Source organism: Oncorhynchus mykiss, chromosome 7 (genome assembly GCF_057628025.1).
Source record: "Oncorhynchus mykiss isolate SJ-2025 chromosome 7, ASM5762802v1, whole genome shotgun sequence".
Lineage (NCBI taxonomy): Eukaryota > Metazoa > Chordata > Actinopteri > Salmoniformes > Salmonidae > Oncorhynchus > Oncorhynchus mykiss.
In genome coordinates this window covers 71100255-71112796 of record NC_143028.1, presented here as the reverse complement: position 1 = coordinate 71112796, position 12542 = coordinate 71100255, and the positions used below count along the sequence as shown (strand labels likewise).

The window sequence follows — 12542 nt, the reverse complement described above, 5'->3', positions numbered from 1 at the left end:
GGGTACCTGCCTCTGACTGACGTCTACAGTAGGACGTTGACTGTGTTTGTTTGTCAGGCTTTGCTGCCAATTTACTGGGTTCCTCCTCCTCCCTTTGTTGATCTTCATAAGCTCACCCTCTTTTGTTATTTGCCACATCTCAAAAAAAGAGGAGCACTTACATCTCCTCATCTATATTGGAGGTTCAAAGATCAAGGATGGGGGGGATTGGGAAAGCAGGGATGGGAAAGCACCACGGAGGAGTCCGTCGACCACCTAAAGAGATTGCTTTGATTCCCTCCACATCCAACATGACCTCTATTGTTGCAGCACTGACTTCTCCAAGACATGTCAAGAAACTTCATCTAAATCGCCATTGGAGAACAACCCTGGGATATCCAGGATTTATTTGATCTGAGATCCAAAAATGGTATCTGGGATCGGAAAATGGGATCTGTTATCCCAAAATGGTGAGCTCTCATTGGTCAAAAATGGAGTCAATCAACCACCGTGCGCAATGTTGGTGGAGAATTAAGATTAGAATTCAGGGAGGACCTACAACTGTCTGTATGTCCTATGACTGCAACTGAGCCTTACAGTAAGAAGATCTATGAAAAGTGTGGGGCAAAATCTCTGGGCATCTGAGGTATCAGCAACTAACATACACTCTTCTCTACTTTACTCTAGTCTACACAGGTTGAATAGTATTAATATATTCTTAATTATCTCCCTGAGAGAATACTCAGATCTGCATCCACAATACTAACATGACCTAATGTGGGTGTAGACAATGGCACGGTTTTAGAGGCCCTCCTCTTGCCTGCAGAGACAATAGGAGGGCCTCTAAAAGGAGGGCCTCTTTTGCTGTTGTATAGCTAATTTCATGCAATTATACACATTTTGTCATGGGGCTGAGAGGAAATTTGCTGTTTTAAGGCTAATTTCATGTAGTTCTACACATTTTCCCATCGATTATGCTGTGTTTTTATGACTCAAACAAAATCAATGTGGCCCAATGCCATAGTTTTTATTTAGGTGATTGTTAGTTCTCATAGATAATAAAAATATATATTCTCCATTATCTTTTCTACATCTGTTATATCTGCTTTTAGTCATTTACATTTACGCTGAGAACTTTTTACCATCCTGAAAATTATATATTTTTCAATAAAACATAATTCAGTCTTATTTTTCCTATTTTTTCAGTGGCGGCCACACTGCTATGGAGCTTGTTGTGTCTAGGTCATGGAGCTTGTTGTGTCTAGGTCATGGAGCTTGTTGTGTCTAGGTCATGGAGCTTGTTGTGTCTAGGTCATGGAGCTTGTTGTGTCTAGGTCATGGAGCTTGTTGTGTCTAGGGAATGGAGCTTGTTGTGTCCAGGGAATGGAGCTTGTTGTGTCTAGGTCATGGAGCTTGTTGTGTCTAGGTCATGGAGCTTGTTGTGTCTAGGTCATGGAGCTTGTTGTGTCTAGGTCACATGGAGCTTGTTGTGTCTAGGTCATGGAGCTTGTTGTGTCTAGGGAATGGAGCTTGTTGTGTCTAGGTCATGGAGCTTGTTGTGTCTAGGGAATGGAGCTTGTTGTGTCTAGGGAATGGAGCTTGTTGTGTCTAGGTCATGGAGCTTGTTGTGTCTAGGTCATGGAGCTTGTTGTGTCTAAGGCATGGAGCTTGGTGCCTCCAGACCATAAGAGTACTGTAAGCCGTTTTTGCAAGCCTGAGTTAGATGCAGCATACAGGGCTTTGTCTTTTGGTGGGACGAACAAACAGAACCATTGGAACATGACGGTAAGAGAAATGGGCCCAGAACAATTATGTGGTCGAAATTCAGTAGAATGAAAGAGCTGAGAGCAGTTAGGTCTTGTTTCTTTTCAATGCCTGTCAATTAATTCGGTCCATCATTACCACTGTCCTTGCCCCTGATGACTTGTGTTGGTTCTGGGATGTTGGTCGATGAAATTACACGGAGGGAAGAGATTAAATTATGCCGATAATCCACATTTTTCCCAGATGCTGATCAAAAAGAGGTTGCTATTCCAAAGGGTTTGGAGGGATGATAATAATGGGGTAATACTTGCTATGAGTCTTTTTACCCTGTTTCCATAGAAACACATTTTCTTGTGTATTTCTTGGAACCAGACTTCATATACAAAGAGGGGAAGATGAAAATCTGTCTGGATAAAAATATGTAGATTTTCATATAATACACCTGCCGCAAGAATTATCATCATCAATTACTTAATTACCTTTGTTACAGTAATATTATGTGATAATTAATTAATACTGTATATCATTTATTATTTTCCCAGAGTTTTATAAAGCTGATAATATTATTCCTTTTTATCGTAGTTCTCTTCAAACAGACATATTTTCTCTTCCATTTCCTTTCTATTTTTACAAACAGCTGGATGGAGCCTCCACTTCAAGGCCGATGGTTGGACCTGAAGAGCTGAGGTGGACAAGCAGAGGAGAGGAAGGGGAGGAGGGGAAGGTTGGGGCGGATGCTCAGTGGAACAGTTGGACACCATATCGTGGATCCTTGGTCTCCCGGATTTCAATCTGGGGAAAAAAGAAAAGCGAAAGGTAGAGAGAGGAATAAGGAAGTAACAGGAATGGATCTGGTATGAAATAAGGCTAGAGAGAGAGAGGAATAAGGAAGTAACAGGAATGGATCTGGTATGAAATAAGGGTAGAGAGGGAGAGGGGAATAAGGTTATTAGATCAACTCCCAGAGCTGACAAGGTAAAACTCTGTCGTTCTGCCCCTGAACAAGGCAGTTAACCCACTGTTCCTAGGTCGTCATTGTAAATAAGAATTTGTTCTTAACTGACATGCCTAGTTAAATAATGGTAAAATAAAAAAATACAGCGGATATGATATGTCTTGGTGGATTTGAAGGGATACGCATGAAACATGAGTCACTGTCAGTAACTGAGGTGTGGAATATGAAAGGAACTTAAAAACAAAGAAACATACAAATGTAAGGTCATTTAAAGGTCACAGCTGAGTACATTTTCTCTGACATTTCAGACCAAATAGATAGAAACAACATTTCATTATGTTTTTGTATGGGACCATCTTGTATATAACTTTTGTTATGTTTGATATTTATACCGGTATATTGAGTAGGATTCAGCACTACGACAGTAATAACCAGTCACTGCGCTACAGCACATAACAAAATCTGATGTGCCTCAGAACATGCATCTGGTCACCTTGTTTACATGCAATTGTCTTTTTGCCTGGTTATAAAAATAGTGTTTACATAAAAGAATATGCATGTGCTTGACTTGTTTTGTCCTCAACGCTTTGCAGAAAACACACAAAGAAACCAAGCTGACGTTTTCAAACGAACAGCCATTAACATTCCATACAAAACAGCTACATTGCTTAATGAGCAAAGTAATGAGTCAATTAATTAAACCCACATTGCGTGTCACACCCTGCCCTAACTCCACATCGTTAGTCCGCTTGGACCTGAGACTACATGAACTTCCTGTTTGTGACTCAGTGTGCCTGGCGGTGGATAATAACAGCTGTAGCACTTTGCCGTGATGACTCTTCCTCTACGCTATTTTAATGAAAATCAGATTATGCCAAATGTGAGTCCAACAGGGGCGGTGCTGAAAGTTAATAGGTGGAGGGGAGGGAGGGAGGAGAAAAAGGGCATAGTGTTATTAATCTGTTCAGAAGCCCAGCTCCACCTCCTCCGCCCGAACAGTTGTCACATTTGGCTAGGCCACATGAGGCACCAACTGGAACATAACCAACCCCCCCCCCCCCTCCCCTGTCCATATTAGGAAGAGGATGTGAACAGAGTGGTACCTAGATGTCTATTTTCTGTCTGTATTTTTCGACGTGCTAATTGAGGAGTTGGCTTTTAATATGAAAACATCACGAGCAGGAACCATATGAGGAGAGGTCGAGGGAGGGAGGAAACAAAACACCAGTACTACTCATTACAGAAGTGAGCAGATCAAAACATCTGAAACAGCAACAAACAGGTTCCTGGTGCATGCTAGGGTTCGTTACATGCACATTGGTTGATTGAGTGGTCATATTCCCCATCATATTGATTAAATGGGGGAAGCTGATTGGTCTTACTCTGTCCATCTTGAGGGTGGAGCCAAGGTGGAGATGCTGGAGGGGAGGAAGGTAGTATTAGCCCTGTGCATCATCACGACAACAATAGGTACAGCTATTGTCTACCACACCCGATTACTTCTGTCACCTGACTAGCATCTATAGCACTAAACAAACATGCAGTGGGGCAAAAAAGTATTTAGTCAGCCACCAATTGTGCAAGTTCTCCCACTTAAAAAGATGAGAGGCCTGTAATTTTCATCATAGGTACACTTCAACTATGACAGACAACATGAGAAAAAATAATCCAGAAAATCACATTGTAGGATTTTTTATGAATTTATTTGCAAATTATGGTGGACAATTGGTGGCTGACTAAATACTTTTTTTGCACCACTGTACATATTTCTAGTCCACTATTATGGAGAAGAGGTGCAAAAAACATAGCCAACCAGTGCCTAGTAGTTTGATTTTATTGGATGATTTATGGGACAAAACTAGCCTATCTATATCCTCTATGATAGTTCAAGTTCTTACTGCGGCCTTGAGTCAAAATGACATGGATGAGTCCACACATTAACCCAGCGTTTCCCAAACTCGGTCCTCGGGACCCCAAGGATGCACCTTTTGGTTTTTGCCCAAACAATACAAGGCTGATTGAAATGATCAAATCTGGATGATTCGATTATTATTTGAATCCGCTGTGTAGTGTTAGGGTAAAAAAATATTAACGTGCACAACTTGGGGTCCCGAGGACCGAGTTTGGGAAACCACCTTTTGGAGTGCTGTATAGCATCCAAATTAGGAAGTTGTCAGATCTCAGACAAAACACCCTATCACGACTTCCTAATATGGATACTGTACTGCTGACTAAAATGCATTACAAAAATGATCCAAAATCTCTTTGTGGAGCAGTGTCGTCAGCTCACTACAGTATATTAGATACCAGCCCTCTGTCTCTCTCCATATCGTAGGCTGATTCTATCATTACTTTCACCACCTGACGAGGACAGTTGTCTCATTCTACGTGCAAATAAAAAGGCCTTAAGCTTTCATTTCGTCCGTTTCTATTGACTGAGGCATTTTTATCGACTGAAGTCAACGTTTTCAATGTAGAAAATCTACTGTGGGCAAGGAGTTCATTTTTGCACTCGTCTAATAGAAAACCTTACTCTGATGTTACTGTCTCTCCTTGAACAACGATAACCTTCCCTCCTTTTCATCCTTAACCAAGAAAGAGCCTTTTTCCAGATCAAGCTGAAAACAGTTCTTAAAATACCCTAACATTAAGTATTCACATATTCAAACACAATTCCTTTTCATTGTGAGACTTTTTTCCCAGCACATTAAAAGTTCCTTTTCTGTGGAATACAAAGTGGTGGACACGTTTCTCCCCTTGAGCATCACTACTAGTGCTTTTAACACTTCATTTTTCATGGGCCCCGGTGCTACTGCTCACAGCTTACATATTTGTGTTTATGAGAGCTTGTTAATGGGACTCCGCTCGAAAATAGGCTAGCATTTTCCTCTCCCTTTCTCTTTCTCAATTTAAGCAGCTTTATTGGCATGGGAAGCATATGTTTACATTGCCAAAGCAAGTGAAATAGATCATAAAAATGAACATTACACTCACAAAAGTTCCAAAGGAATAGACACATTTCAAATGTCATGTTATGTTTATATACAGTGTTGTAACGATGTGCAAATAGTTAAAGTACAAAGGGGAAAATAAATTAACATAAATATGGGATGTATTTACAATGGTGTTTGTTCTTCACTGGGTGCCCTTTTCTTGTGGCAACAGGTCACAAATCTTGCTACTGTGATTATACCTCATTCCTGTGGGAGTGCATCCTGCCCCAGGATCTACTCTTCTCGCTAATCCACCTGGTCAGCAGAGGTCACTGTACACACCACATACACGACCACACAGCACAGATACCTTACAATCACAACACACCACAGATCACAAACAGTCAACAGCAGTTTGACTTACCCTGGACACTGCGAAATCTGTGAAGACAGAAGTGGAATTGTTTTGAGTCAACCTTCTTCAGTAGGATTGATATTGATGCAAATGGGAGTGGGGGATGATTTTTGACTGCACATGTATATTCTATCCAAATTTTTTTTTCTAATTTTGTCTTTTTTGGGGTGAATTTCATAATATGGTCATACATACAGAAAACCATAACCTTTAACCCTTATCAAGACAACCCCCTTTTACAACAAACATACAGAGAAACTGATTAAATAGAAAATAGTAGAACACTGATAGAAAAGGAGATGAGAGAGGCTGAAGGGAGGAAGACTGTTGCAGACCACTGATCCCTTATACACTGAATAGACTACTACAATGCTCTACTTTCCGGCTACCCGGATAAAGCACTAAATAAACTTCAGTTAGTGCTAAATACGGCTGCTAGAATCCTGACTAGAACCAAAACATTTGATCATATTGCTCCAGTGCTAGCCTCTCTACACTGGCTTCCTGTCAAAGCAAGGGCTGATTTCAAGGTTTTACTGCTAACCTACAAAGCATTACATGGGCTTGCTCCTACCTATCTCTCTGATTTGGTCCTGCCGTACATACCTACACGTACGCTACGGTCACAAGACGCAGGCCTCCTAATTGTCCCTAGAATTTCTAAGCAAACAGCTGGAGGCAGGGCTTTCTCCTATAGAGCTCCATTTTTATGGAACGGTCTGCCTACCCATGTCAGAGACGCAAACTCGGTCTCAACCTTTAAGTCTCTACTGAAGACTCATCTCTTCAGTGGGTCATATGATTGAGTGTAGTCTGTAGTCTGTGCCGTGGCGGAGGTCTTTGTGGGCTATACTCAGCCTTGTCTCAGGATGGTAAGTTGGTGGTTGAAGATATCCCTCTAGTGGTGTGGGGGCTGTGCTTTGGCAAAGTGGGTGGGGTTATATCCTTCCTGTTTGGCCCTGTCCAGGGGTGTCCTCGGATGGGGCCACAGTGTCTCCTGACCCCTCCTGTCTCAGCCTCCAGTATTTATGCTGCAGTAGTTTATGTGTCGGGGGGCTAGGGTCAGTTTGTTATATCTGGAGTACTTCTCCTGTCCTATTCGGTGTCCTGTGTGAATCTAAGTGTGCATTCTCTAATTCTCTTCTTCTCTCTTTCTTTCTCTCTCTCGGAGGACCTGAGCCCTAGGACCATGCCCCAGGAATACCTGACATGATGACTCCTTGCTGTCCCCAGTCCACCTGACCGTGCTGCTGCTCCAGTTTAAACTGTTCTGCCTTATTATTATTATTCAACCATGCTGGTCATTTATGAACATTTGAACATCTTGGCCATGTTCTGTTATAATCTCCACCCGGCACAGCCAGAAGAGGACTGGCCATCCCACATATGCTCTCTCTAATTCTCTCTTTCTTTCTCTCTCTCGGAGGACCTGAGCCCTAGGACCATGCCCCAGGAATACCTGACATGATGACTCCTTGCTGTCCCCAGTCCACCTGACCGTGCTGCTGCTCCAGTTTCAACTGTTCTGCCTGTTCATGCTGGTCATTTATGAACATTTGAACATCTTGGCCATGTTCTGTTATAATCTCCACCCGGCACAGCCAGAAGAGGACTGGCCATCCCACATATGCTCTCTCTAATTCTCTCTTTCTTTCTCTCTCTCAGAGGACCTGAGCCCTAGGACCATGCCCCAGGAATACCTGACATGATGACTCCTTGCTGTCCCCAGTCCACCTGACTGTGCTGCTGCTCCAGTTTCAACTGTTCTGCCTGTTCATGCTGGTCATTTATGAACATTTGAACATCTTGGCCATGTTCTGTTATAATCTCCACCCGGCACAGCCAGAAGAGGACTGGCCACCCCTCATAGCCTGGTTCCTCTCTAGGTTTCTTCCTAGGTTTTGTCCTTTCTAGGGAGTTTTTCCTAGCCACCGTGCTTCTACACCTGCATTGCTTGCTGTTTGGGGTTTTAGGCTGGGTTTCTGTACAGCACTTTGAGATATCAGCTGATGTACGAAGGGCTATATAAATACATTTGATTTGATTTGATTTGAATATACCAAATATTATGAACACTTGCTGTTTCCATGACATAGACTGACCAGGTGAATCCAGGTGATCCCTTATTGATGTCACTTGTTAAATCCACTTCAATCAGTGTAGATGAAGGGGAGGAGACAGGTTAAAGAAGGATTTTTAAGCCTTGAGACAATTGAGACATTGATTGTGTATGTGTGCCATTCAGAGGGTGAATGGGCAAGACAAAATATTTAAGTTCCTTTAAACGAGGTATGGTAGTAGGTGCCAGGCACACATACACAATCCAAGAACAATGTCAAGAACTGCAACGCTGCTGGGTTTTTCACACTCAACAGTTTCCCATGTGTATCAAGAATATGCTGTTCCTTTTTATTATTACTTTTTATTGTAGTCTACTTGGTAAATATTTTCTTCTTCTTGAACTGCACTGTTGGTTAAGGGCTTGTAACTAAGCATTACATGGTAAAGTCTACACTTGTTGTATTCGGCGCATGTGGCAAATAAAGTTTGATTTGAATGGTCCACCACCCAACGGACATCCAGCCAACTTGACAAAACTGTGGGAAGCATTGGAGTCAACATGGGCCAGCATGCTTGTGGAATGCTTTCGATACCTTGTAGAATCCATGCCCTGACGAGTTGAGGCTGTTTGGTATACTCAGTGTAGACTAAATGTTGTTGACATAAGCACAGGGGGCAGACTTTGCTATGTTTCAGGGGGTTTCGGTTTAAACAGACCCTCAACAGCATTTTGAAACAGGCGCCCAAATCGCTAAGTCCGCCCCTGCATATGCATTTATTACTGTTTATGTTTATACAGAGCTTAAACATGTTTGGTAATCTGTATGTAGAGTCCTTCCTTATATTAAATAATGTCTGAATGTAGGCCACAGACACCACATCACAGTTCTGTTCAAACAGTTCTGTGTCTACTTATGCACAAGCCCAGTGTCAAATTGAGAGTAGTTCAATATGATAATAATAATGGGAGGAAATCCAATTTTGCAAAGAAAAGTATACATTATGGTATAAAGTGCCTTCAGAAAGTATTCATATCCTTTGACTTATTCCACATTTTGTTGTGTTACAACCTGAATTCAAAATTGATTACATTGTTTTTTTCTCAAACCATCTACACACAATACCCCATAATAACAAAGTGAAAACATGTTTTTAGATATTTTTGCTAATTTATTGAAAATTAAATACAAAATATCTAATTTACATAAGCATTCACACTCCCGAGTCAATACATGTTAGAATCACCTTTGGCAGCGATTACAGCTGTGAGTATTTCTGGGTAAATCTCTAAGAGCTTTCCACACCTGGATTGTGCAGCATTTGCCTATTATTCTTTTTAAAAATTCTTCAAGCTCTGTCAAATTGGTTGTTGATCACTGCTAGACAATCATTTGCTGTTAAAATACAATACTAATAGTTATACTTAACTGGAACAAACTGATTGAAGCAAGATGCTTTTTGAGGCAAACACACTCACACAGTTCTGGGTTGCTCATCTACAACAGGAAGTGGTCTCCTACCTGTGTCACGGCTTCTATAAGTAGTGGGTGGAGGAGTCAGGCACAGAGAGAAGGGTAGTTCACAAGATGTGGATCTTTATTTTCCAAAAACCCAGAGAGACGGTCACGCCACACACACAACGGCGCGTAAAGACCCAGTCCAAACAAACAGGACGAAACTGATCGGAAAAATGAATACCACAAAATAATCACACACCGTAAACAGAAAAACAAGCCTGCACAACAGCCGGCGGGCCTACCGGGTTTAAATAGCCCACAACCAAAACACCAAACAGTTGCAACCAATCAGACACAACTAAATGAAACAGGAAAGGGGATCGGTGGCAGCTAGTAGGCCGAGCGCCGCCCGAACAGGAAGAGGCACCAATTTTCGGCAGGATTCATGACAACCTGACTGAGAAAGCAGGAGATGGTCCAGTTTGGCACCACATACCTATGTGAGTCAGGGTTCTCAACTCTGACATACTTAGAAAACAAGAACAGAAACAGTTTCAAGGCTGAGCATGATGTCAGTGTTGTACTGTCAAAAACAGAGCCCAGAATAGACATGTTGCTGTTAAAATACAATACATATTTTTTTCTTCTGAACTGGAATAAACTGATTGATTACATCACACAGATATAGACCAGAAAATGACTGTTTGTGTGTTTCCTGATCTATATCTGTGTGATGTGATCAATCAGTTTATTCCAGTTCAGAATAACAAATACGTATGTATTGTATTTTAACAGCAACAGTTCCAACCTAGACTTTCTTTCAACAATAATGTCTACAGTAAATGTACAGTAGGCCTGATCATTTTTCATCTGTACTGTTACTTAGGGTTGCACTATCAAAAAGCCTGTGTGTGTGTTCTGTTATTCATCTGTGTGATGTGATCAATCCGTTTATTCCAGTTCAGAATGAAAATGATTTATTGCATTTTAACAGCAACAGTTCCAACCTAGACAGATATGTAAGTGTTTAATGGGGGAAAATAAACATTCATACATATTTATATGGATATTTCAATTAATTGCCTTTTGTCTATATTGCATTTGTTTTAGGCACAAGGGCAATGAAATGTACCGATATTTATGTATAGTTGCATATTTTCCTAAGCTTGGGTCCCAGGAAAACACAGCAATTATCATTTGGGTCCCAGGAAAACACAGCAATTCTCATTTGGGTCCCAGGAAAACACAGCAATTCTCATTTGGGTCCCAGGAAAACACAGCAATTCTCATTTGGGTCCCAGGAAAACACAGCAATTATCATTTGGGTCCCAGGAAAACACAGCAATTCTCATTTGGGTCCCAGGAAAACACAGCAATTATCATTTGGGTCCCAGGAAAACACAGCAATTCTCATTTGGGTCCCAGGAAAACACAGCAATTCTCATTTGGGTCCCAGGAAAACACAGCAATTCTCATTTGGGTCCCAGGAAAACACAGCAATTCTCATTTGGGTCCCAGGAAAACACAGCAATTCTCATTTGGGTCCCAGGAAAACACAGCAATTCTCATTTGGGTCCCAGGAAAACACAGCAATTCTCATTTGGGTCCCAGGAAAACACAGCAATTCTCATTTGGGTCCCAGGCTGAAAAAATGTAAGAACCCCATGCTTTAGTGCCTTGTTGCAAACGGGTGCATGTTTTGGAATATTTGTTATTCTGTACAGGCTTCCTTATTTTACCTCTATCAATTCGGTTAATGTGGAGTAACAACAATGCAGTTGATCCATCCTCAGTTTTCTCCTATCACAGCCATTAAACTCATAACTGCTTTAAAGTCACCATTGGCCTCATGGGGAAATCCCTGAGTGGGTTCCTTCCTCTCTGGCAACCGAGGACACCGATATCTTTGTAGTGACTAGGTGTATTGATACACCATCCAAAGTGTAATTAATAACTTTGCCATGCTCAAAGTTGATATTCAATGTCTGCTTTCTTTATTTTTACCCATCTACCTATAGGTGTCCTTCTTTGTGAGGTATTGGAAAACTTCCCTGGTATTGTAATTTAATCTGTGTTTGAAATTCTCTGCTCAACTGAGGGACCTTACAGATAATTGTATGTGTGGGGTACAGAGATGAGGTAGTCATTAAAAAAATCATGTTAAGCTCTATTAGTGCATACAGAATGAGTCCATGCAACTTACTACGTGACTTGTTAAGCACATTTTTACTCCTGAACTTATTTAGGCTTGTCATAACCAAGGGGTTGATTACTTATTGGCTGAAGACATTTCAGCTTTTCATTTTGTATTAATTTGTAACCATTTCAAAAACCATAATTCCACTTTGACATTATGGGCTATTGTGTGTAGGCCAGTAACCAAACAAATCTAAACGTAATCCATGTTAAATTAAAGCTGTAACACAACAACATGTTGAAAAAGTGAATGCACTGTATTTCACTGCTATCGCTGGTTAAACCAATTGTTTATCCCCAAGGGTTGTTGAGTGAGACTATTCCTCTTGGCTGGCTCAAATAGGTTTTGTCCAAATTCTGGCCTCCCGCGGTGAGAACCTCTAGGAGGTCTGGTGTGGGAAACGAGAGGGAAACGCTCAGAATATTGTGGCTGGAAAATATCCCTCGCAATCCATCGGACACACAAACATGTCCACATCTGCTCGTTGATGCGCCATTGTATCTAATTCAAACAAAAATATAATTTAGGCAACTTTTTCATGTATATTTGTTTTCAAATTGCATTCCAGGGTGTCATATTTTCAAGACCGAGAAAATACCAAGTGTTCATGTCGCAAAGAAACGAGCCATGATGCTGTGAATGAATCTATTTTATCTGATCAATTTATGTCAAGGTATTCCAACATTTCTCTGCCTCTGGTCTTGTGGGTTGGTTTAATTAACCCTGCAAATGAACACTAGCAGTGAACATGTGTCGGCACTAGTTAGCCATGATGCTAATG

At 41.2% G+C, this 12542-nt stretch overlaps 1 protein-coding gene across 1 annotated transcript in view; it reads right to left on the bottom strand.

The window, feature by feature from the left end:
* Positions 1–3815: 3815 nt before the first annotated feature.
* LOC110528514 (LHFPL tetraspan subfamily member 3 protein) overlaps positions 3816–12542 on the bottom strand; it is a 42892-nt gene continuing 34165 nt past the window's right edge. Inside the window, exons 3-4 of the mRNA XM_036984098.2 lie at positions 6056–6072; positions 3816–4116 (exon numbers count right to left, since the gene is read on the bottom strand). Coding sequence (XP_036839993.2) covers positions 3871–4116; positions 6056–6072 — 263 coding nt within the window. The 3' untranslated portion in view covers positions 3816–3870. The remainder of the gene's footprint in view (positions 4117–6055; positions 6073–12542) is intronic.